Source organism: Brachyistius frenatus, unplaced genomic scaffold, assembly GCF_029030835.1.
Source record: "Brachyistius frenatus isolate BFR_SWC_R1_liver_20210118 unplaced genomic scaffold, ASM2903083v1 Contig_34, whole genome shotgun sequence".
NCBI lineage: Eukaryota > Metazoa > Chordata > Actinopteri > Embiotocidae > Brachyistius > Brachyistius frenatus.
In genome coordinates, this window is record NW_027210633.1 from 2,618,770 (window position 1) to 2,644,901 (window position 26,132).

General features: G+C 41.0%; 3 protein-coding genes across 3 annotated transcripts; all 3 read right to left on the bottom strand.

Moving 5' to 3' along the window:
* Positions 1-156: 156 nt before the first annotated feature.
* On the bottom strand, positions 157-11,397 carry frmd8 (FERM domain containing 8). Its single transcript, XM_069700628.1, has 11 exons — positions 11,040-11,397; positions 8,211-8,311; positions 7,902-8,069; positions 7,682-7,783; positions 6,709-6,767; positions 5,984-6,150; positions 4,676-4,891; positions 4,420-4,543; positions 4,143-4,292; positions 3,404-3,632; positions 157-3,277 (listed from the first exon to the last, which is right to left on the bottom strand). The coding sequence occupies exons 2-11, from the start codon at positions 8,302-8,304 to the stop codon at positions 3,165-3,167; spliced, it is 1,422 nt and encodes a 473-aa protein (XP_069556729.1). The 5' UTR covers positions 8,305-8,311; positions 11,040-11,397; the 3' UTR covers positions 157-3,164.
* Positions 11,398-13,317: 1,920 nt separating this feature from the next.
* Positions 13,318-16,881, bottom strand: rom1a (retinal outer segment membrane protein 1a). The gene is made up of 4 exons (XM_069700465.1): positions 16,732-16,881; positions 14,537-14,967; positions 14,163-14,409; positions 13,318-13,819 (listed from the first exon to the last, which is right to left on the bottom strand). The coding sequence occupies exons 1-4, from the start codon at positions 16,879-16,881 to the stop codon at positions 13,616-13,618; spliced, it is 1,032 nt and encodes a 343-aa protein (XP_069556566.1). The 3' UTR covers positions 13,318-13,615.
* Positions 16,882-19,939: 3,058 nt separating this feature from the next.
* LOC138622007 (uncharacterized) lies at positions 19,940-25,839 on the bottom strand. The gene is made up of 7 exons (XM_069700449.1): positions 25,703-25,839; positions 23,998-25,508; positions 22,886-23,819; positions 22,067-22,228; positions 21,899-21,965; positions 21,655-21,759; positions 19,940-20,779 (listed from the first exon to the last, which is right to left on the bottom strand). The coding sequence occupies exons 1-7, from the start codon at positions 25,837-25,839 to the stop codon at positions 19,940-19,942; spliced, it is 3,756 nt and encodes a 1,251-aa protein (XP_069556550.1).
* Positions 25,840-26,132: the final 293 nt, after the last annotated feature.

A 26,132-nucleotide genomic window follows, 5' to 3' on the forward strand; every position in this document is an offset into this window, starting at 1 on the left:
TGTAGAGGTTCAAGATGCTTCCACAAACTATTCATTAAAAGAGCACACAAAATAAAAAGTAATATTGTATATTACCAAATTAATCGGGAGGCAGATGTAGTGAAGAAGGAGCAAGAGACGCATTTAAAGCCATAAAAACACTAAGAAAGACAAATCTTAAGAGAAAATCATTTTAATTTTATTGGTCAAATATTCAAAATGTCACAAAAGTCTTTACTGTGTCATGGGCGTTAAAGTGGAATAATATTTTGGGTCAGGTATTATGAGAATTATAGTAATAGAATAATATAGAAATGGGTTATGTAAACCCATTTCCACAGAACTCACAAAACAGTGTTAAATAACTCTTACATCCCTGTACACATATTAACACTTAATTATTAAATGTATGTAATTGAAATGACAAAGGGGGTCGAAAAAATAAGTTGTTGGTTTAATTGTAAAATAAATTTACAATTGTCAGTGTCTGAGCAGAACATGAGGCAAAAATAATGATAAACCATTTTGTGTATGGAAATCATATACAAGGAAACATGTTGGTTAAAATGGTTTCAGTACACTGCAGGTAGTAAAGAGGTAAACACACATTTTAACAGATATTTTCTGAGAAAGAGGGTCACTTTGCATCTGTTTATTAAAAAAAAAGAAGAAAAAAAATACATTTTAATGAAGGCAGAACTGACTAACCACTGACAGGAACCACAATACACTGTTCCACACGAGTCATCCACTATGTCAATGTACTCACATCAGCAAGGAAAGGTGAAATGCATTGTCCAGTTGATAAAGAGGGAATTACAGTACAAAAGAAAATAATGTTTTTTAACCAGAACTGTATTTCCCGGTGTCCAAGCACCAAAACAAGCATTCACATGCCAATTCAGTACAAACAAAAAGGCACTTTAAGCTGCTGCAAAGTGACTGCATGAGAAGATAATGCTTAATTTGACCTAGTTCTTCATTCTTGGATACAAACACTGACAAGTATATGAAAATGAAAGTAAAAATATTCTCTCATAAAAGCTAGTAAATAATACAAAACAATCCACAGATGTAAAAGAGTTAGAAACAGTGTATTAGTATTAATAGTGCAGCATCACATGGTGTTAGACTGTCGGAATGCCTATTCTACAATGTGACATGCATAGTGTTCGTTAGCAACAATATATGGCACTGCAGCAGTAAGTTACAGACAGTAGCTGACGTACAAGTCGAAGCACAGAAGAGTAAGAACATTCTGCAGGTGGCATGCTGAGGAGAATCAAGAGGAATACATGATGCCACCACATCTCAAATGAGGACATATGTTCGAGTAGAAGGCGGTTTTTATAAAGATGTGGACCTTTTTTCAATTCATGGCCCGTTAGTGAGGTGAGTTTGTTCGTTAAGACAGGAACTGCCTGCTATCAGCATCAGGGTGAAGTTCAGAGAAACACCTGCAGGCGGCAGAGACTGAAATCTGTCTCTGGAGAGTTCAGGTAGCATTGCAGGGTTGCAGCATGTCAGACAGGCTTGCTTTGGTGTGAAGATGTGATTTCAACAGCGTGGTCGTAAGGTGGTCCGCGCCTTATGCACAGAGCACACTGTTGCTCTCCAGTCAATCTACATGTATCTCCGAATTTAAATGATATGTCATTTTTAAAAGGTACACTGAAGCATTAATGTCTCTTAACAGGCTGAGAAAACTGTCAATTCTTTCTGCCATTACTACTTAACGGTTTACTTCTAAAGGAACAATTTCCAAACCCACTGGGGGTCTTTGAAAATGAATTGTCGCACAGCTGAAAACAAGGCGTTGACATGACAGACAGTGTTCGCTGTCTTCTTAAAACAGAATCATGTCAACCATGATTCTGTTCCCACATGCAGGTTGCAGTGTGAATTTGTTTGGTTATAGTAAAGCTGACAAACTGGAAGGTTTCAATTATTTTAGCGTCTCTCATGTCAGAAGTTGCACAAGTACAGTATTGCATCAGTTTCCCCTTTTTTTGCTGAGCAGGTCTGACCAAGCAAACAATAGTCATGTCAGGACCTGTGCAGTAATTGTGCTAATTTGAAAGTTTAACTTTGAATATTGCAACAGGCAGGACTAACAGCACGGTATGGTAAAATAATAGCTAAGGATGAGCAACAATTACATAGTTTTTGTATTTTATGACTAGATTCTTTTATTAGTGCAAATCAATTTAAAAACATCTAATTGTGCCTTTTGTAACTGATGCAGTAAAATGCCAGATTTTTCCTGATTATTTAAATCTTTAAGCCAAATTCACGCTTTTGCAAATACAATTCATGGCAAAATTCTCTTTAAAAAAAAAAAAAAAAAAGGCGCTTTCTGGTGCAAGCTGCAGATATCAGCAAATATTAACGTCAAAGTCTTAATATACATGTACTTACAAGAATCTCCCACAACACAGCCAATGTGCTCCCATACGGATATTGTTTTATGATCAGTAACAACGAACACTGAGCTTTTCTACCAGTAGTGGCTTCACCCTTTCACGAGAACCAAGGCACTGGCAGTTTGAGAAAAGCAGAATAATGGGAGCACGCCCTCAGACCGTGACACTGAAAGTGTTTGTCATGCTGAATGTAAGGAGTTTGTGGTAGCTCTTCACGGTTTAGAGGAGGAACGAAATGTTTGAGGTCATGTGGGGAAATATTGCAACTACTTGATGTTCAATCCCCACTAAGGTAACAAGAGGTATTGCAGTGGTTCTACTCATTTGAGGTGCAACATGTTTGAATAATGGCGGTAACTCCGCCTCCAGAGTGCTGCAGACAGGTCACAAATATCATCCAGTCATGGACTGGAGTCGCTATCAGAGGATTTCTCTAAGGCTCGTCTCAGACTTATGAGAGAGGTCCATCATATGTTCTTTATCTAAGGCCATCGAATGAGTAGTCACTTCAGTTCAACCTTGGAAGCATAGCTGTTAGATAGATCATGTTGTTTTCACATTACTGTACTCTCTTAATATACACAACTTCAGAAGATAAATACTGTCACTCACTATTCGATACCTCTCGCTTGGTCCTTTTCATGTTCATATATATTAGCAGTTAAACGTCTCGAGATCTTATCAAGTCTTTTTGTTTGAATCTCAGTGTAAAATGTTCAGATTTGGTCTTTGAGAGGAGCGAGGCCGAGCCGATCGGTGAGTTTAGCCCTGCTCCAGACTCTCTGTCACCTGCACAGCAGAGTAGGTTGGCGCGGACGCCTGTCGGGTGAAGAAGGACGCCGCTCTTTTCGGCTTCAAGCGTTTGATTTCTGTTCCTGCAACACAAAAATGGACACAAATAAAACTCTCTTCCCCACAGGGACATTTTGTTGAAGTAACTCACTCCAGACAGATAATACCGTTAGTGGGCCGCTTCTACTGACGGGAACTCTACGACTCACCATTGTCCACGTAGCTGATGGTGTTGAGTGAGTGGACCCGGCTGCACACGACACTGCCCTGCCTGTGCAGCATCCCACGCCGTCCTCCGCGTCCGTTCCTGTTGCTGCCCTCCTGTCCGGCGGGCCGCTGAGACACGCCCGCCTCGCCGTCCGCCTCGGCTGCAGCTCCTCCCTCAGACGCAGACTTCAGCTCCACACAGAACTCAATGAAGCCGCTCATTAGCTCTGCCTGGTCGACAGAAAAATAAACCATGATTAAGTCACATCCTTACGAGAGTAGCTGTAACCTACTTTTTAAATGGTCCAGTAGAGAACCATGGACACGTACGGTTCACATTACCAGCCTTGGCTTGGAGCCCAGCTCGACCGTTATGCAACATATAATCACCATCTAGTGGCTCAGACACTCTTTTTCAACCCAAAAGGAATACATAAATGTGAGCTCATCTTTTAGGTTTCAACCCAGATATCAAGTGTTACACTCCTCTAAGAACAAATTGGCACAGCAGCTGCACCCGCTCCAGAAAATCTCAAAAACAGCAGGTGCAGTGCATCTCTTCAGAGATGACTGCACATCCTCTCTCCTGCTGAAGACATTCGAGGTGAGACACATAGAAGATGACATCTGTCACCCTCCACAGGCGTAAGATGCTCTTGAATTGATGCTCAAGTTTAAGTAGACACTGTGGGTACAATCCTATCAGATGAATTTATTTAATTTCCCAAACATTTTTCTGACCTGTTTGGAGTATATCTTTAGCAGCTTGTTGACAGGAGTGCCATCTTCCTCTCCATCAAACTCCAGCCACAGGATGTGGGAGTCCCCCTCCTCCTCAGGGTAGCTGTGGTCCCAGGAGAGCTCGCTGAAACACAGGCCGAGCAGCACATGCTGCAAGAAAAAGTGTATTCAACAAGTGAAGTCAGGAGAGTTTTGTCAAAGATGACTAAGAACTTTTTGGCCGTATTCAAAAACGCATACACACAGAAGTGCGACACAAAAAGAATCCGGTGCTCGCCTTCTCTTTGACGTCCATCACATAAACTCCCTCCAGGCAGACGCCAACGTTAACAGCTTTGCGTTTTCCCCTCTGGAGGATCCCCTGTGCTGGTTTGTCGATCTCCCCGAGGAAGAAGGCGCACCTGTTTGTGAATTTAATGTAAATGGAAACATCAATAATATAAAAGAGATTTGAGGTATGTGAATTATTTGATTTAATTTTCAGAACTCATATTTGATGAAAAATACAGTGTATGAATAGCACATATTCCCACCCGTAATAAGGCAGAGTGTGACACGTGCTGAGGTACTGGTGTAGGAGCTGCTTGGGCTCCGGACAGTTCCCAGAAGATGTGCAGATCTTTCTGTACTCCTGCAGGAGGTTCTGTTCCAGCCCCGCCTGACGGCTCGACTTCCCTCTCAGGGTGGAGAACAAACCTCCACTCGCCACGGAAACATGAGCGGGCAGAAAAGAAGACAGCTTCTTTTCCCTGCAGGAAACGGAGGACAGAGGTTTGTATGATGCATTTGTTGTTTACAACATACAAGTACTGTACCAGTAATGCTGCGTGCAGCTGTTACCAATATATGTTAACGAACTTGTACCTATGTATTTTGTAACGATGATATTATTGTAAATTATCACCCTGAATGCACGAATCTGCATTAATTCACCAAATCAATTCTTCAGAGTACAAGTGTAGCTGAAGGTTTGATCTCCTCTTCTCAAATGCCACCACTCAAATCCTGGCATTAAAAACAATCTCATTACGTGGGGAGAGAACTGCGTCACTAAGAAAACAACTGATAACCTTGAAATCTTTTAAAGAGAGCATCTTGGTATAAAATTGAATCTGCAAACAGTAATTATAATGCAAAGAGTGTTTCAACCAATAGTTGCCAAGACAACCAAGCTCATGGTTATATATTTGGGCATAGTTTGCCTTTGTAAAACAGCTGAGATCATGTTCATTTATGAAAGTGCTGGAGTCTAAAAAGTTAAGTCACATGTTTTTCAGCATGTGTAGTGAGAATTATCTTTCCACAAAATGTCACACGGCTGGCTCACTTTCAAATTAATATCAGTGTATGTTCACAACTACAGTTATAAATTCAAATTAATTCAATTTTTACTGACAACTTCAAATATATTCTGCAACTTACATTTGAATTGTTTGATGGAACATTCTGACATTTTAGAAAATATACTTAATTGCCTTTCTGCAGAAGGTTATAAGAGATTATTGATAACACTCGTGTCTGTCAGGTAAACAAAGCTACAGCTGGTTAGCTTAGCTCAATATAAAGACTGGGATCAGGGGGAAACAGCAAGCTGAGCCGATTAAACAAACATTTGATCTGCGCAAAAACGTTTGAGGTTCTTGTAGGTGGAATTAGTTACATTAAACCGAACCAGGCAAGCTGTCGCGCCTGTTTCCAGTCTTCATGCTGAGCATCTCCGGGCTGTAGCCTAACAATGAGTGCTCTCAACCTTCTCTTCAAACTCTGCAGGAAAGCGAATCCTTAAATGATGAACTTTTCCTTTAAGAGGAACTGACGGAGCGACGATGTCTCTAACTTACCTTATAGTGGTGGTAAACTGTTGGCTGTCCAGACTGGTTCCCTCATCAAGAGCAAGAGATAAAGCTCCAAGACCCGTCCAGTGCTCGGGGTCACAGGGGTATCGGCCCGTGAGGATGTTGCTCCTGGCCTCCTCATAAAGAAGTCTCAAAACGCCGTCGTCGTCTATCTGCTCGGGAGTGAGACAATAACAACAATTAACCAACAATCATCAAGAAAATCAGCTCAGAGTCAGTCAGAGTCCAATATCTTTGAAAGGAAAGAAGGAACTTCCCTTGAGTTGTTTTGAATAGACTAAGATTTGCTCTTTATTTTTCATTTTTTAAATCTTATTTCTTTTAATTAACTAAATGATATTGGTTTTAGTTTATAAAATAAAATCTAATGATTTTACAATTTGATTATTTCAATTTGCTGCCATGTATGAGAGACTTTGTAACTTTGGGTCAAGAATAGCCTCTACAAAGACTTTTAATGTCTATCAGAAGAAAACATTGTCAGCCGAACAGTCCCTCTGAAGCCAGTGACATTTTAGAACTGAATTACAGACAACCCCATTATTAAAAAATGCACTCTAATGACTTTCAGAAAGTCTTTGTTGAAGCCCACTCAGCATTTTGGGAGTAAACAAAATTAAAAATCTGGGACCCTTGATATCCTTTGATGGATAACGCTGTCTTCATAATTCACTCATATCCAAGATGAATGAATGCAGAGTTTATTATACCTGCAGCTCTTTAGATTTCGGGTAGAACACATTGCGTCTGTACTGCATACATGGTTCATCTGAGGAAAAAGAGGAGGACAGAGATGCATTAGTGTTCGCTATTCACTGCGTTTTCAGATCATTGAAATTGCGGCTTCAGATCCAGCCTCATCATCCAGAGTGGAGGAGTGAGGGTACGGAGACAACTCAAGTCCCCTCCAGCCCACTCTGTCGGTCCTCTGCTGTGGGTGGAATTAACTTGACATAAACACATAACAGCATTTGTGATTATACAATACCTTTATGATGCTTTGTCGTTTTTTTTAAACTGCCACCAGTTTGTTCATATCGCTGGACCAGAAGCACCTGCCACACCTCAGACATGCGTGAGCTCCTCTACTTTGAATATTGTGACCAAAATTACACCAGACTTTTGAGCTAGTTGCTCAAACCTCCCTCACAACTAATGACTAATGTCAAGACTTCAACAAAAGTGATAACCAGCAATTTCAATTTCATTTACAAAATTAAAATGTTTGTGTCATCTCAGTTCTGTCTTCTCTCAGTTAAACTATAATTTTTTTTTAATATTAAGATTTTCTAATGTGGACAGAACCCTCAACTGAAAGAAGCTTCAAAACACTAATAGTAGAATGTGAAACATTGAAGGGTAAAAATGATTAAATTGATTGAAATTAAGTGATAACAAAAAGAGAGGACACGCCATGTCATCATAAACAGCAGTGTAAACCACCATATAAACACCTCTTTATTTCCATTTCACTTGTACTCAAACTTCAAGGTGCAGTTATTCTCTTTCCTTTTAGCCCTTTGTGCTGCCATTTCAGCCGCCCTCTCCCTCTCCTGAGTTGATGACATGCCTTCATTATAGATTTCTTGTTATGACAGCTTTCCATATATATCAGGTGTTTACAATATCTGACAATATACCTGTAAGTGCATGTAAACAGCATCATACAGTCCAAACTCTCACCTTGTGAAATGTCTTCCTTGGAGGCCTCAGTGAAGCGATACAGCAGGTCCTGCCACTGCCGACACAGTTTGTACGGCTGATGCCTCGCCTTCAACTGCAGTTCTGAAGATTTAAGGACGAGAGAAAAAGGTAACACGGGAAGACTTGTCATTGATATGATGTAATATTTGGTATAACGTTACAGGACTGAGCAATGAAAGTGTCGGGAAAACTGTCTTACCCAGCAGTGGAGAGCAAAGCCAGAAGGCAAAAGCATCCTGTGCCGATTCAGGAATATGGAGAGCCTCCCGAACACTGCGGCCCAACTCATGTACACTGACACTGCCGAGCCCTTCTACTGATAAGTGCACTGCGCTGTCACCAAACAAGTATACAAGCACATCTTGAGCTGTGTGAGGAAACACAAATATGTCACATTATTTACAGAGTGCAAAATCACAGAATCTCTCTTTAAAGTTGATTTACTAAAATAAACGTATGCAGGGCAGGAATAAGTTTATTTATCCTTCATGCAGTTGCTGCTTCGTACCATGGGAAAGTGTTGCAGAGGAAGCAACACTTCCTCTTTGTGAGTGATCATCTGATGAATCTGGAGGAAAATTGCAGTCATCTCCTCCTTCCATCTCTAATCTGAAACACAAAGATCAAACTCGAGTCACAGCACATTGCACAATAGCACAATATGGGATCTACTATGTGATGCAAAATATAGTGTATACTTCACAAAAAAAAAACACGTTTGTTGCCGAGTATTCAGGTTTGGAGCTGTCGCCTCCTCCGAGTATTATTTAATCTTACTCATTTTAATTGGCTGACCTGAGACACAGGACCTGAAAACACAGCTTTGATCTACACGTGATGGAGTGATTGAAGGACAAAAATGTTGTATTTTGCCAAACAAGAATATTTATTTATATATGTATGTATGAACATTCAACAAAAATATTGACACAATACTTTTGTTTTCGGTTCAATTTTTGTTGAAAAAAAAAAAAAAGAAGATCCGAGACTTATTCTGTGGACACAAAAAGTATATTTGACCAACAGACGAACATTATCTCCTTTTTTTCTTACAACATAGTGCCTAACTGTTCTGAAGATGTCATTTGAAATAAACCTCTATCTCCGGAGCTTCACATGTGATGGTCTGTTGCTATGCAGACTGCTCCTCTGATAGTTTAGTGGGTGTACTGTAGAAAGTCAGCTGTTCACTGCATTTTGAGCTCAAAGCCATTAGGATTGGGCTGGAAACATCCCAAAGAGTGAACAGCATTACTGTAACTGTATGAATAACAGTCTCAGCATGGTGTGTGTGTGTGTGTGTGTGTGTGTGTGTGTGTGTGTGTGTGTGTGTGTGTGTGTGTGTGTGTGTGTGTGTGTGTGTGTGTGTGTGTGTGTGTGACATGTGCCTTTAAGGGTTATAGATAGAAGCTGCTGGACTCATAAAGACAAGATACTGTAAGTGTTGTGTCAATAGTCCGAGCTGAGGTCACTAATCTAAACAGAACAACAGTCCAGACTCAACTCCTGTAACCACGGCGGACACGGCGAGCCCACACACGGAGGTGGATGAAATTCAGCATCCCTTAACGTACGAGGAGGCCATGCCGTTTAAAATTCATCATCACTCATTAGACGGAGCACGTCGCCTGACATGTATCATCATACAGGAAAGAGTTGTGCAGTATCTCTATTTATATGCAGAATAGTACAGCTCCTCTTCTCAAACTCAGAGGCAACTCAAGGCATTAGAAATGTCGTTGCAAAGATGTGTGTTTACATGTGCAGCATAAATGAAGTATATCGGGTTTTATTTTTTTACTCCCCAATATCGATGTTGGGCTCTGCACAGTATCTGTGCATTCAAATTACCATCAATAAAACGCACCTGTTTTCATTGTCTATATCAAAGGCAGTGAAATTAACATTCAGTTCACGGGCAACGTCTCTGGTGGACATTCCTCCAGCCAGCATTACAATTGCTCGCTCTCTCAAAACTTGGGACATTTGCGGCATTGTGTTACATGATGAAACTGATCATTTTATTAGAGTGGCCTTTAATAGTGAGCAGTCCAAAGCACAACTGTGTACAATAATCCTGTGTATTCAGCTTCTTGGTGCACCACACCTGTCATGTGGATGGATTATCCTGGTGAAGGTGAAGTGCTCATTGGCACGGATTTTAACTAATTTGTTTACAACATTTGAGAGAAATAAACCATATGTGTGCATAGAAGAAGTCTTGGGTCTTTTACTTCAGCTCATGAAAAATCAGACAAAAAAATAAAAGTGTTGCATTTATATTTTTGTTGCGTGAATGTATTTACTTATTTATTGCCTAAAACTTGTTTATGTGTAGATGGCTAACAAGAGTCATCTGCAAAGGAGTGTTAAACGTATGTAATACTTAAACTAATCAGCCATAACATTAAAACCACTAATAATACAACATTATTATGTTCAGCTTTATTCAATCTGATTGAGAGGTATTGATTTAGTTAAAAGTCATTTTGGAGATTGTAATTTATACTATGAGGTGTTCTTAATATTTTGTCAACCCAGTTAATTTAAATGAGAAGGACAAAATACTGTGAACGCTTCCCAGTATAACCGAGTCAGACTGAATAAACTGATTATTATAACTCTGATTAAAGATGATTTATTGCAGTGCTGTGTTACTTCACTTAACGCTTCAAATGTCAGTGGTTTTCGCGTTGTGTGTGCAATTTGTGTGTGCAATACCTTTCACATTAGTCACTTATAAATAAAAACAATGCCAAGTACCTGCTACAGAGATGAGAAGACGCGTATTATCATCATGAATAAAGTGATCTTTCTCACTCACATATGCCACTTCATCCCTTCCCTTAGTCCTGTTTTGATTTATTTTATTTTTTTAAAAACAAGTAGATCAGACTATTTTTGCTGCCCAGGTCTCTCTGTGAACTAGCGCCACCACGTGGTACAAAACTGAGGAAACAGCCTGAACAATCAACATCCCAGACGAGACGGAGGGGTCGTTACTGCGGGCACCATCCCGAGGCCCGTGGGACAAACACGAGCTTGGTGACCCAACTTCACCGGGAGATCATCGTGGAGGTGGTCAGAAACAACTCGAGCCCACCGGGGCGAGCTGGCCTCAGCTGACGTGGATGCGACCGTGCGAGCGATTTAAGTTACCGAGTGGAAATGTTACTGACGCCAAACGTCACCGTGATATTTTTAGACCCATTAGTACGTTTTATTTACCATCTGGAAGGACGCGTTTCTCCCCACCAGCTAACTTTCGGTGTTTTCTTCAACAGTGTGTTATACTGTCAGCAAGCGAAGAAACAAAAACGTCTCTTGTCCACCTTACCTGCCCGTTTTGGGGAGCTTCCCTCCACTCGCTGCTTTCTGCTCCGGATGGGGAACCTGTTCAATTTTGTAAATACCGAAGCTAAATGCATGAGCTCATGAAGGACTGGCTGTTATTTCCCGGACTACGGATAGTCAGTTGTCTCAAACCAGCTTTCCGGGCAGCTGCAGCAGCTCCAGTGTGTCGTCGCTGGACGACTCGACTCTTCTGAACCACTCCTCTCAGCTGGGTGCGACAGTCGGTCTTGCACGTTGTTTAACCACAATAACTTGAAGTACTTTAATTTTTCAAATTGCTGAGAAATGCGCTCCACTGAGATATGTTCACGTTACGTTGACTGACCGACTGAATATGTCATAAATCCGTTTACGTGGGGGGGCGAATCAAAATGATCCGATCTCGAAAGCGAGTCGAAAAAAAACACTCCAGCGTCGGAGAGCGCGGCGACGCGACACCACGTGGTTCAGGCGTCATCGCAGCTGTAATTCAGCAGATTAGATCTGTAAATCTGCAGGTCGTTGGTGTTAAATTTATCTACAAACAGCAGATTACAGCCACATTAAATGACCATGAATTAACTCCCTTCTGACAGTTTTAACAGAACCATCACAAAAGTAATATGCATTGTTTTTCTGTGTCTTACAGTAACTCTGACATTGCTCAGTCTTTGTTACTGTTAACATAATTTACAAAAATTGAAGAGATATTAATTACGATCCAAGTTTGACTCATTAGTTTAAAACAACTGCAATGAACAACACTGCACATCCATCCAAAATCTATATCGGCTTTAGCCTGAACAGGGTCATGTGGAGGTTATGTCAGCTGACTTTGAGCGAAGGCTGGATACAGACAGGTTGCCAGTCCATCACAGGGCCCAGGTTCAGTACAGTGCTAACCGCTGCACCACCATGCTGCCCGCTGTGCAGTACAAAAACAAATTATATATTTGTATGATGTATGTATTATATGTATGTATTGTATGTTTTAGACACACTACAGACTCAAAAACAACAACAATCAAATTTTGTCCATGCAGAGTGTGAAGAATTCTTAAATATATTAAATTATCTACTAAAAGAATGTTAAGAGAAAAATAAGTGTGTGCAGTTATTTTTCCTCTCTGTGACTAACTCAGAAAATGTCATCAAAGGCCCAAACAAATCCCCCATAACACAAACTGCATCTGTATTTGAAAAGTTGTTTTCTCAGTTTGGTTAATCTCAATATTATTTCCTTGTTCAGCCTTTAAACTTTTATAAAAGCCCTCCCATAGTTTCTCCCTGCATCTTTCGCCTGACGCAGGTGTCGAACTGCAAGGGCAGCAGGTTGGGTATTAACAAATGGGATAAGCGGCTTTAACATAGGTGTTAGAACAGAGGACACACTTGATGGCTTTCACTGCATTACTGACATCGATTAATCAATGTTCTTAATCCCATCTCCTTTCACTGACGGAGAAAAGAGACAGTGAGAAAGAGGCATCTTGGAGCAGGGTGATATTTGAAGTGGTGTGATGTTGGCATGTGCTGTACTTATCATCAGAAAAAGATCCATCCATTATCTATACCCGCTTTATCCTGAACAGGGTCATGGGGGGCTGGAGCCTATCCCAGCTCACTATGAGCGAAGGCAGGGTTACACCTTGGACAGATCGCCAGTCTGTCACAGGGTCAACACACAGAGAAAAAGCACATTCACACCGAAGGGCAATTTTGTAGAATCACCAATTAACCTGAGATGCATGTTTTTGGACGGTGGGAGGAAGCCGGGGTACCCGGAGAGAAGCCACACAGGCACAGGGAGAACATGCAAACTCCACACAGAAAAGCCCAGGACCAGATTCGAACCCAGAACCTTTTCACTGTGAGGCGACAATGCTAACCACTGCAACACTGTGCCGCCCCAGCAAAAGATGTTAAAAAAAAATTTTTAAAATAGATAAATAAAAATAAAAAAAAACGATTCAACTCCGTTAGGAATTTAGTAACTTCAAACTTTAATAAGTCATCTGTTATTTTGTCGTAGTCCTGCTGCGCAGCAGAATATTGTGCCTCACGTCTCTCTAGTCAGCTTTTTTGTAAGACCAAAAATAATTTTTGAACACTGCCTCGTCAAGACAAGTGTTGTGAGAATTCAATTAGCAATGCATATCATATTCAAAAGCAACAAAAGGATTAGGTGTATTTGTGGAATTGTAAACAAATATAACAATTATGGGGTTTATCATCCAAGTCCAGTAGATAACATGAAAAATAAAATAGATAAATCATTAAAAAAAAATCTGCTCTGCTTATTTTAAGCATATTATAAATTTTAAGGAGTTATATTAGGACCAGTAGAAATCAAAACTTCTGTTGGTACCCTCACTGATCATAATTTGATTGGGGAATTAGAGTAACATAACTTTTAATTACCTTTACCTCTGATGATCATCTGACAATAAAAAAATACTATCCCTAAATCTATGAAATTGATAGAAATTTGTGATTTGTGTTCTCTTTTTAAATTAAAATCATTCATTAGTTGCCCTTTCAGTGTAAACGTTATTTACATGTGTGTACATCGTGTGGGGTTTAGGCTGTAGCTCCCGAAGGAGTGCCCTCTTCCACCTGGTTTTTAAGCAGGAAGAACTTCAGCACAGGGTCGAGGTACTCCATGATGGTTTCTTGCACTCCCTTCTCCAGCAGGTAGCCCTCTGTCTCGATCTCTGTGTTCTCCTCCCCTGACACTGCCTCCATGGCGGTCTGCAGGAGCCGCAAGCTCACAAGCACAGAACCCTGCGAAGGGGGAAGGTGGAGAGAAGGAGGAGAACATTGTAGATGTTTCAATGAAGGACTACCAAATGAAGGTGGTAATTGCTTGATATGGTATATATTGTGAATTGGAGATCCATTTATATTCTCTCTTGATGAAGTCAGGAGTCTCTCTGATGGCGTATTTCAATCATACCACAATTGCAGGCACAATGTTAGTGTAGTTTATAACAATTGTTGTGCAACCATACCAATTCTACAAAAGCCAATGTAATGCATTGATCGTTTTCCAAATTATAAAGTTCACTGAAGCACCACCAGCTTTGCCTGAAATCACTGTCGGACCACTGGAGCTCCTCTCATTTACCTGTAAGAGGAAGACTGACAGCACTCCAGCCCCAATGGTGTTCATGAGGCCCATGTAGTAGGTGACCAGGGCCTCTCTGCAGCCTCGCAGGTAGATGTTGAGCTCCTCGGTTTGGTACTCGTAATTATAATGGGCTGAGTTGTTGGTGAGCTGATACTGGATGCACGGCCGCGGTGAGCTGGGGTTGCAGCAACTGAATGGGACTCCATCTACCAAGTAACGACCATCCACGTTGCTCTTGACGCGGCTAAAGAGACAAATGAAAGATTACCAATACTTGTACTTTATGATTTATCATCTTTATAAAGATCAGATGTCCTTCTATTGTAATGAAGATGCACAGATGTAAAACCCACTCAGCTCTATCCACTTACTCTTTCACTTCCTTGGAGTTGAAATCAAGGTATCGGTTGCTGATCCACTGGACCTCAAACCAGTCCCTGAAGTCAGTGTTTCCACAGCACTGAAACTGCATCTGCAGGCGGTCGATGTTCTGCTTCTGGAAGCAACGGCCCGGGGTGTCTGTGTCCTTGTAGAAGCGGATGCCGTTCCTCAGGCCGACCTTCAGAGATGACTCGAGACTGCCCTTCATCACGTAGCTCATGATGACAGTTAGCAGCATGAGCATGGTGAAGAAGCACGAGACGGCAAAGTAGGGCTTCAAGAAGGTCTTCCAGCGAGGAAATCGCCCGGCGTCCAGAGCGTCCTGGCAGATCTTTGACGCAAAGTAGTTGATGCCCAAAGATGCCAGACCAACAATCATGAGGGTGTTGGGCACAATATGTATGTCTGAGTTATCCATTACCTGTAATGTAAATCACACAAGGATGGAAGGAATACAAGTTACATTTTGTATGAAAGATTATCAAAATATATCAACATGTATATAACACTGTGCAATCCTTCAACGAATGTATGTGCTGTGCAATCATAAAGTTCTGAGACTTTTCCTGTTGCACACTAACGAATGCGTGAAGTGTGTGGGGGGAGGGGGGGAGACAATAACTTTCATGAGTAAGTACTCCAAATTACACCCATTGATCAACATTAGCTCTTGTGTTACACGTATTTTTCCAGGCAAGAATGGCTGAACGCCACTGTCCGAAACCAAGGAAGACATATCAGGTCAGGAGCACTACCAGGTGGGTTTTCTTTAACATTCGTTATAACCAGACTGTTCAATCCTGAGTTTAAAGTTAAAGTTATCAGGGTTTGAATAGTGAGCGACCACATAGCATGTGTGTTGATGAACCCTCAAAGACCTTTTTTTTAAAAAATTTGTTATAAAGAAGGGATTTCTTAAATACATTTATATTAAAACTCATTAGCAGCATTTTCCTACTGTCTGTCAAAAAACTTATAATTAAGAGGATCCCGGTTTGGAATCTACTGAGGCCATAGAGGCTCACCGCAAGTCGCTGGGGCTTAAATCTGTACTCAAGGGCACCTACAATAATGGTACTCACACAGTCTAAAATATATTTCTCTAAGAGAAAGGTATGAATATCTTTCTATCCATCCCATGTTAAATGCAGTAGTGAGGTTTTAGGACTTTGTATTGTGAGTTTTTGAATGTTCACTTTTTGTAATAGAGTAGTTAAATTGCAAAGCAAAAAAGCAAAAAAAGGAAAGGAAAAGCTGTTTTTGGTTAAGTATTTTACAAAATCTGGTGCCTCATATTCAATTGCTGCCTCAATTGCATATTTGATTTCACTAATTTTACTTGTGCAAAACAATGGGATGAAAATCTGTGGTACGAACTATAACATGACAGTTACGTGACATGATCACATTTTTGTAAGCCTCAGATTTCATACTTTTTCTGACTTCATTTTATATTTCTTTACAATTTAATGTAAACAATGAAATTATGCAAAGTTATGATGACAGCCTTCAGAAGTAGGGATTAGGGTGATTAAGACTGACAGGGACTAGTTTATGAAATGATGAATCAGGATCCAAAGTGGGTCACAGTTGTTTTGACTTCTCCTTGGTCTACAATTAACAAAGAGGTTTTTCAAAGGTATCAGATTGAATTGATCCTTTTCAAGTTTCATTATTCAGGTTTTCTCCCTAAAATATTGTGGCAGCAGTTTGACATTAAGACAGAAACAGATTTCATTTGTCAGGTGTTTGTTGCTATTTATGCAAATTAGTACATAAGTGTGTAATCAGCTGCATCACCTGACAACCTAAAAAATATGTTTTCCCTGAATGTTGATATTTATTCCAAAGCATAGTGTGAGTCTAGAATTACAAGCACTTATTACTAGTTTATGTGACATTTGTTTTGTCTGTAAGAATTATTATTACAGTAAAGGCAGCTATGTTTTCAATATTTTTTTCTCAGTAAGGTCACTGACATATATATATTATATATTATACTTACTACTATATATATATATATATACTTACTACTCTACACTCTGTTACACTATAGTTCATGTTAGTCACTTTTGCAATTAATTAAAAATGACAGTCAATCATGGTTATTTTCAGAGAACTTAAATGTGAAAACATACAAAAAATGAATGGCAGTATTCACTGTAGCATGTAAAACTTTGAGTACCTCTGCCCTCCTACGGAGCTCCGTCTTCAGAATGCACCCCAGGGTGAAGGTCACAGCCCCGGCAACTGCGGCACTCCATGACAGGAACCACAGTCCCTGGGCTAGCTTCACCCTTTTCTGAAAGGGGAACTTCATCTTCATCACCACCATGGCTGCAGCGAGGGAATCCGAGTCTTACCGGGGGAATAGGGGAAGGAGAGCGACGAGGCAACGAGGGACGATGCTGTGCTTTGTCTGTGAGAGAGAGAAAGAGAAGTGAGAGGCAGGACTCCAAAGGTTTAGTGATGAAGATGACAGAAGTGAAACACAACACTGAATTTGAAAACGAAACAGTGGGAGGATAATTCAAACACACGGATAGTAACTTTGAGATAGAAAAAAACTAAAACAAGAAAAAGTGGAGAGGTTAATGCAAAATCCTTAAAGAATAAAACTTTTGGGGTTCACATCTCAAGTGGTCTTCAATTAAACCGATGTTAGTGTGTCAAAGTTCACCTTATTTGTCTTCCCAAAAAGTGATGAAAAAAGTCCAGCTATCTCCAGCAACCACTGTGCACCGTCCGGTGTGCCACACAGTGGATTTGGCACACTGGATTTGGCAAACCTGGATGCTGGGAGCGTCTTACCACTAATGCCTACCTATCCTATTAAACTGGTCTGTGGATCCAGGCCATTGTCTGCTCAGCATCCATTACTCACACAGAGGGACATGGGTGACAAACCAAATTGATCCTGACAGGGAGATGGATATTATTAGTAGCCTCTGTAAGTCATTATCTTTGTAACACACGATCCTCAGGACACAACTTCAAATCCACACATAAACTGGAATAATTCTGAGATTAGAAGGTCACTAAAAGGTCACCAGTTTATCTCAGGTTGATGACATTATTTATCAAATATTTCTGATAGTAGGGCCTACTTTATTTCAAAACTAACATAGTTTCCCATTTCTGGTTCTTATAATCTTGTTTGAACTGTATGCAGTTGAAATAAAAGAAACACAGCAAAATCATTCATGACTACAGTCAGTGAATAAATTCCGACTGATTAAATGCTCCTCTTCAACTATGACAGAATTAATGTGGGGTGGCAGAGAGAATAAGTGTTGTTTATTTTATAATACTCCTGAGGAGCTCAGAGGGACAGGCTGGATATGGAACATTCAGGTGCTCGAGTGATGATTCAAATGTGAGCTTGTCTGCAGGATTTATAGAAGTTTCAAGCAGAATCACTGACAATAGGCCTACTTCATTTACTGCTGAGCAGCCACATTACTGGTTAAAAGGAGAACATCCCAGAGTAGTACAAAAAACATTAATGACTTTCATTATTGACCCTATAATAATATCGTTGCACCGTTCATCTCATTTCATTTCATAGCACCGGACAGCCATCCATCCCAAACTGTATTTATTTATTTATTTTTATTTTTGTGTGTGTGTATATAGTCTATGTGTGTGTATTTATTCTAAAATAATTATTTTTATTTATCTATTTCTTATATCTTATACGTATTCGTAAAAGATTTTCATATTGTGTGCACTTTTTGTTTTTTTCTTGCTGCTGTGACGACTGAATTTTCCCACTGTGGGATTAATAAAGTCAATCTTATCTTATCTTATCTTATTAGTTCAATATTCAATATTTATATTAGCTACGTTTTGCTTGCAGCTGCAAGCTGTGTTCAGCTAAGTACGAAACCGGGCCTACAAACAGAGAGGTCATTTCAAATCACTGTCGTTAGCCAGAGCAAAGCACACCAGTACTTTTAGTAACCACCTGCTGGATACACTGAATATTATTTGATCTAAAAGTTCAGAATAGATACCAAACATTTATGGTCGGCATTCTGTTGTGTCGGTGGGAAAACACAGAAATTTAATTTTTTTTTGGAGACAGTGCATACAGGGACAAGACTAATCTAACCATGACAGCAGCACGAGGCGGCTTCTAAATACTAACGTGTTTACCAGGTGCAGTATTTACACGCTGACTGATAACCATCTTTGTTTACCGCGTTAGCATGGTGACATTTTGACATTTGCTAATTAGAGCTAAATAGAGACTACTGCTCGGTTGATAAACATGTTTAGCTTTGCCATAAAGCAAATTCAGGTTTTGTTTTGACCTGATGTGTTATGCTGGTGCTATATTTTAAGAGGCTCACTTAAGTTGCTACAATTCATCCTGAGGGGAACCAAATTTAATCCATTGATCATTTGTTCAGACCAGTCGTAACCACAAATGGGAAACTCACTGTTCATGTCAGTCCAAAATGGATTAAATTGCCATATTTCAACTATGATAACTGCTAATAACTGTTCCTGTTTGTCCAGTTCCATGAAGCACATTCACAACATAGCAGACTTTCATTGTTTTCTTCATGTAGTTTATTAAATGTTACAAGGAAAGAGTTACACGAGTTAAGCTCTAAACATTTATTTTGGCAGGTTTATCGTTATAACCAGAGAAAAAACAAATACATATATGTATATTTTAATATTTTTTCATGTCGATATAGTGAAAGCTATTTACTGCACTTGCAAGCATACATTATGTTATACTGTTGCCTATATTATATATTACATGCCTAGCAATACTTTTTACAACAGGATAATCCATTGACAGGAACATTGAAAACTGAAAAATATCTTTTGAGATGTTTTAATATTGTGCATTACACTTGCAATTTACAGCATCACACAATGCAATCAAAATGCATAAATGCAGCTATCTATGCAAAAAAGTACACCCTATATCAATACTTAATATTTCTTGCTATAAACCAAGCAGAATAACTTGTTGTTGTTTTTTTTACAGTGAGTAGGGATGGAAAAACAGGAAAGAAACCGCATCTGCTTATATTTGCATCTATGCAACAAAAATCCACATTTACAGTTTTCCATTAAATGATCTAATCTAAACTGTGCAGGATGTTTCACGGTATGTACACATTTTTTTCATCTGCCTCCAATTGGTCATGTCAACTATTATAATCACATATAATTGGTTAAAACTGTTTGCACCAGGCTATCAAAGTAAATCCAATAAATCTAATGGTTGAAATTTAAAGGTTAAGTCTCCTCAAGTCACATGTTTGTCAGGCTGAACCACCGAGCCACTGAAAAAGAGCCTCATTAAAGCTTCACAGTAAATAAAGTAAATTAGTACTTCAGACATAATGACTGGTGCACTCGTGTTTCTGTCACAGCTGTGTGCGCCCCCCTTTGAACACCTCATCTGGAATCCCTCCTGTCCAGTTGGGCACCTCCGACCTGCGCTGCTCTCTTCCCTCACTGGCTTGCGGTTCACATATTAATTGCTTGAGCATCTGCTCGGCTGACTGCAGGATGGCCAGGCTGCTATCGGCCTCTGATGCCCTGCTGTCTGTCGGCCGCCCAATAACTGCGTCCTTGTCGTTGCCTGTTCTCCAGTGATGAATGATTTCATTATCTAAATCCTCGATAGAGTCCTCCCTATGATGGTGAAGGTTCATCATGGCCTCTGTGCCTCTCAGCTCTTTTTGCATGTGCTGACATGCTAGAGGGATTTCCTCCAGGCTAGTTGACCGGATCAGGATGGCAGATCCTAGGTTGGAAGTTGTGGTGATCCTGTAACCTCCCTCACCCGTCACGCCATCAGACAGATTCTTGAAGCCAGAGGGGCAGGAATTGGTTGGAAGTGCTGGTAAGATCTCACTGCGGATGGTGAGGTGAGGTATCTGCAGTGGGCGTGGAGAATGTGATCTGACAATGTCTTCTCCGCCTGACTCGCTGTATTTGTCCACGTCTACCTTGTGATGTCTCCACACCGGACATCTGTTTGATCCTGTCAGTATAAACCGAGGGGCCTCTTCTCCCATCTCTGACCAGTCAGACTCCTCCTCCTCTGGAACCGACCCTAGAGGTTGCTCCTGCCCTGCAGCTTTGGCCTTTCCGAAGCTGTCCATGAACTGAGCCGGAGGGGGGGCGATAGGGAGACCCACCTGGTTAACGGCATCATCAGACTGAAAATGAAGGATGGGTTTGTGTAGCATTGATGTTACCTATAGTAAGTAGAGATTGATTTTTACATGATTGTATGTACATGTTGATTGTACCTCACCCTCACACACCACCCCCTACAACACACACTGCTCCCTCACCTCCCTCCATTGCGTGCTAGATCCCTCTCTCTCTCATGCACACACACACACACACACACACACACACACACACACACACACACACACACACACACACACACACACACACACACACACACACACACACACACACACACACACACACACACACACACACACACACGACTGTGATCATTGGTCAGGCAGCACTTTTCTATTATCTACATTGCACTGCTTTTTCAGGATGACATACCTCAGGTCTACGCCAGTCTGACACTTCGATCATTACAGCTGTGCCTTCTATTTGTACAATGTACCTTCATCATTCAGCTTGTTAGGTATCTTTTTATATTATTTATATTTTACCTTTTTTTTTATCACAGTTTCTGCACTTTAAATACCAGCAGTCACACCATGCCACATACACAGCTGTGTTGGTGTTTTCTATTTGTGTTACCTATTTTTTAATTTTTATTTAATCTTATATTGTGGTGGCACCTTGGGTCCACGAAGAACAACGTTTCATCCAGCTGTATACTTTGTATGGGGATGAATTAATTTATACATAAACTTAAAGAAAAACAGATTAATACTAAATGCTGTATGTGCTTTAAACTATTTTGGAGAGGTTTATCAATATTTATTTTTATTTCTTGGTTTGTATGTCCTTGCCCATTGTGGCTAATAGATATCATAAGAAACAACACAATTGTTGTTGTTTTTTCAGTCGTTGAGGTGGTGCCCTTTGGTCAATCCACTCTCTGCCTAGAATTTAAAAAGGAAGGTACAGAGCTCACCTTAAATGTTTCCATGGTGTTGGCAAATTTTTCATCTGCAAGCCGCTCCGTCAGGTCTGAGATACGCTGGTTCAACCTCTCACGTTCTCCTTCCATACACTGGGCCTGACACAGAGCGCAAAGGAAGCAGTAAGAATGAGACTTTACTATGTCACAGTCTCCCCTTTCACAGGTCTATTAATGCGTCTGATAATTAGGGAGCTGACATTTTGCACAAGACAAATCGCAGTACTTTCTATCTCACCACTGAGTGAAGCTTTTGCTCCAGAAGATTATTGGTCTGTTGAGTGGATGAGCAGTTATCATGCAGTCTAAAACAAGTCAGAGACAGACAGAAAGACGTTATATGTAATGTCTCACACTGTATGCCCATAAACATTTGCAGCTGTCATCTTGAAAGTACGTTTGTCACCTTTTGAACCTCTCTGTGAGGTTGACGAGCTCCATGCGTGTCCTCTGAAGTTCTGTCTCCAACAGCTTTTGGCTGCTCATGAATTCCTCTCCTAAACACTCCATCCTCACTGCTGTCTTCAGCAAACTTTGGTGCAGACCTTCATTTTGCTCCTGTAGTATCCTATCAGGACACAAACAAAGTGAGACAATGTACACAGGCTCTTACTTGCATTTATTTAATTCTTTCACATTTTTGTCAAACATTTCCTTTACTATTACTTTGATGTAAAAATCTCCCAGCTCCATGTCTTCTATCGTAAACAAAGCAATTTTTTAAGGTGCATTTATCTAGTTAATCTACACACACTGCCACTGTCATGACTGTCACTTGAATTATTACTTTTAGCAGCTAACAAACACGAAGGAATTCATCATACTTACATGATTCTACCCATCTCATGTGTTTTTTCCTGTATTAAAGAAAACAAAATTACTTGGATGAGAAAAATATTATTCAAAAGTTACTACTGATGATGAATCAAGGGGAAAAAAATACAAGCTAAAAAATGAAAGATCTGTTTGGTATGTCAAATTGGATGACATTAGTTTGTGCGTGATAACTAATCTATTGTTCTGTAATGAATAATCTATTGTCCATCATGACATTCAGGCTGTTGCCCAAATCAATGGGAAATCAAATGAATGGAACATCATTACCTAATCTGTTACTTGAAGCACATAAAACACAAGCATCTTGGACCTTACCAATTATTTCTTAGTGAACACATTGTTATAACAGATATTATGAATAAATATAGTGTTAGAAGTAAAGTCGTACTTTCTGCAGTATCGGGCCAGAGAAACTTGTCTGCACCTCATCGTCACTGGAGGAGCTGCTGGTATTCCGGGGTGAGCCAGGCTTGCCCGAAAGAGACTCTGACTTCCTCCGTGAAGATGGACTGGCAGCAGATTGTCCCTTTGAATGAGTGTGACAGTCATCAAGGCCATCACGGTCAAGATCGTTGTTTTTGGAGTGGGACTGGATGACATGTGATTCAGGGTGATGTCCTTTATGATGACTTGTATTATAGAAATCTCCATGATGATGCTGATGGTCTGAACTGTGGTGGTCACCATGGTGATGCTGATTAGATTCACTGTTGTGGTCTCCATCGTGATGGTGATGAGATTCACCGTGGTGGTCACCATGTTTATGTTTATGGTCTGAACTGTGTTGGTCTCTATGGTGATGGTGATGAGATTCACGGTGGTGGTCTCCATGGTTATGTTTATGGTCTGAACTGTGGTTGTCTCCATGGTGATGGTGATGGTGATGACCTGGACTGCGGTGGTCTCCATGGTCATGTTCATGAGCTTTGCTGTGGTGGTCTCCGTGGTGATGGCCTGTACTGTGGTGGTCGCCATGGTGATGATGTTGAGATTCAGTATGGTGGTTACCATGATGATGCTCATGTGCCTCAGGGTAGTGGTGGTCTCCATGGGGATGCTGATGGCTTGGACTGTGGTGGTCTCCATGGCAACGTTGAAGAGTTTCACTTTGGTGATCTCCATGGTGACGCTGATGAGATTCATTGGGGTGGTCTCCAGAATGATGCTGATGGCCTGCACTGTGGTGATCTCCATGATGATGCTCATAAGATTCACCTTGGTGGTCTTCATGGTGATGTTGATGAGATTCGCTGTGGTGATCTCCATGGTGATTTTGATGAGATTTGCTGTGGTGGTCTCCATGGTGATGGTGATGAGATTCACTCAGGTGGTCAGCATGCTGATGAGGTTCTCTGTGATGGCCTCCATGGTGATGCACATGTGTCGGGCTGTGGTGAGTTCGATGGTCACTGGTTAGGTTGTGGTGTTCATGGTGACGTGGTGTAGCAGGACGTGTGTTTGGATGGTTACTGTGGTAATGACCTGAAGTGGGGTGTTGACCTGAAGTGAGATGGTCTCCATGGTGATGTGGTGTGGTGTGGTGGTCTCCATGGTGATGCTGATTAGCATGGCTTTGGTTGTCTCCATGGTGATGGGGATCAGCATGGCCTTGCTGGTCTCCGTGGTGATAATGGTGAGTTGCACTGTGATGCTTCCCATGGCGACGAGTTGGGCTGTAGTGGTCTCCATGATGATGGTCTCCATAGTGATGGTGATGTGATGTGGGGTGGTGGTCTTTGTTGTGATAAGTGGGGCTATGGTGATCTCCATGTTGATTGGCAGGACTGTGGTGACTATGGTGATGATGATGGCTTGTGGTGTGGTTATCCCTATGGTGATGAGAACGGCTTGGGCTGTTGCGGTCTTCATGGTGATGATCATGGTGATAAGAGGTGTGATGGTCTCCTTGGTGATGGTGGTGGTGGTGTTTATAAGAAGCTGAACGGGAGTGATGCTCAGGACTTTCGGACCATGAATTATGTTTTTTCGAACAACTAATATCAGTGCAGCTTTTAGGCCTGTGACTCACGTGATGGGCTGAGTCTACAGAGTGGTGACCGTAATGGTGTAAAGATTTCGAGTGAGTAAGACGACTAGAGGTGGAATACTTGCTCGCATGAGAGCTCATTGAGTCTACACTGGTAGGCCGACTTTTCTGCTGTCTGGGTTTCTCAGTGCTCCTGTCTGCCTTCCTGGATCTCTGGGAGGCCTGTCCTGGACTGCTGGGTCTTTGAGCATTTGTAACCCCAAGAGTTGTGAGTCTCATTGGGCTGAGCACCTGCCGCGTGATCTCATTAAGAAAGGCAGAGAACTTCATTTTTTCCTTCATTAAATTCTTCCTGGCTTCACTTTTCCTCGTTCCATCTTCATCCTCATTTCCATGTCCTTCGGTGTCTTTGGGCATAGTGAGAGCTTCCATTGATTTTGCTTTTCGGAAACTTCCGTCCTTTCCCGAGCTTCTTGTAACCTTCTGTTGGTTCTTCAGGGTTCCCTGAGAAGGTCCACTGTTAGAGGACTTGCCTTTCTGTCGTTTCTGTTTGGCAGACGCGCTGTGTGGCTTACCTCTCTTATGTATCAAAGGGGCTGTGTCGTCTCTTTCTTCAAAGTACCTGTGTTTCCCAGATATATCAGTACAGGACTGTGAGTGCTGCGGCTTCCTGAGAAGATATTTATCAGAATGCTCACTGCTGTTCTCCGAGGACAGGTTAGAGGAAGATGTTGCAGAAGAGGAGGAGAGAGAAGAAGAGGAGGAAGAAGAAGATGGAGAAGAAGAAGAAGAAGAAGAAGAAGAAGGGGAAGAGGAGGAGGATGCTGATGAAGAGGAAGAAGAAGAGGATGAGGAGGAACCAGTTGAAGAACTCAGGAAAGTTTCTGAAAGAGAACCATGGCGATGGTTTTGCTTGTGGTGGTTATTGTGAGAGTGAGAAGGAGGAGTCTTGTCATTATCAGTCTGATTTTGATGGTCAAGGTGATGATCACTTAAAATGTTGTCCTCTGCTGTCGAATGGGTGCTATTTCAAAAAGAAAACATGGATGTTAAAGTCACACCGTAACAACAACAAATAAACTGCTGCTTAAATAATTGTAATGTGAAAACTAAAGAGTAACACGGTATATTTAAATATGTTTATTTAAAAACTAAGCACTTATTTCGTACACTTGAGAACCGGCTTGTGATTCCAGTAAATGAAATTGTCAGACTCACTCATGGCTATCGTCATCCGACTGATGCTGGTGATGGTGATGAGGATGGCCTTGAGTTTGGCAATGGTGCTTCCTTTGCTGAGACTTTGAGCCGGCAGTCTTTCTGTGCTTGTGGTCTTTTTCTTTGCGGTCACACATTTCCAACTTGGGACCTTTGACACCTCTGGTGTCCATATGAGGACGTAAAGATTGGAAAAATTTCTCCGTCAACTGCCGCTGCCGCTGAGAGTCATCCTCAAAACGTGACACGACATTGATCCCTGGGGAAATATTTGCACTCTTTAAAACTTTGTCACATACTTGACTGTCTGTATGCTTATATGAACAGAATTTCTACAAATAAAGGAACAAAATAATACTTACATTTACCTACATACTATTATTGCAATAGATTAAGAGAACCATGGTGGTGAGGAAAATGTCATTACATA

What these genes read in the sequence shown, in the direction of transcription:
- rom1a (XM_069700465.1), bottom strand. Translation starts at nt 16,881, where the DNA reads ATGGTGGTGATGAAGATGAAGTTCCCCTTTCAGAAAAGGGTGAAGCTA. An exon ending in AACTCCAAGGAAGTGAAAGA is followed by an intron (nt 14,410 to 14,536) that starts GTAAGTGGATAG and finishes TTGTCTCTTTAG; the next exon opens with CCGCGTCAAGAGCAACGTGG. An exon ending in TGTCAGTCTTCCTCTTACAG is followed by an intron (nt 13,820 to 14,162) that starts GTAAATGAGAGG and finishes CCCCCTTCGCAG; the next exon opens with GGTTCTGTGCTTGTGAGCTT.
- frmd8 (XM_069700628.1), bottom strand. Translation starts at nt 8,304, where the DNA reads ATGGAAGGAGGAGATGACTGCAATTTTCCTCCAGATTCATCAGATGAT. An exon ending in TAAAGATATACTCCAAACAG is followed by an intron (nt 3,633 to 4,142) that starts GTCAGAAAAATG and finishes TCTGTCGACCAG; the next exon opens with GCAGAGCTAATGAGCGGCTT. An exon ending in CATCAGCTACGTGGACAATG is followed by an intron (nt 3,278 to 3,403) that starts GTGAGTCGTAGA and finishes TTTGTGTTGCAG; the next exon opens with GAACAGAAATCAAACGCTTG.
- LOC138622007 (XM_069700449.1), bottom strand. Translation starts at nt 25,839, where the DNA reads ATGTGTGACCGCAAAGAAAAAGACCACAAGCACAGAAAGACTGCCGGC. An exon ending in TGGAGACCATCTCACTTCAG is followed by an intron (nt 23,820 to 23,997) that starts GTCAACACCCCA and finishes TGACCACCTGAG; the next exon opens with TGAATCTCATCACCATCACC. An exon ending in ACACCATGGAAACATTTAAG is followed by an intron (nt 20,780 to 21,654) that starts GTGAGCTCTGTA and finishes TACTTACTATAG; the next exon opens with GTAACATCAATGCTACACAA.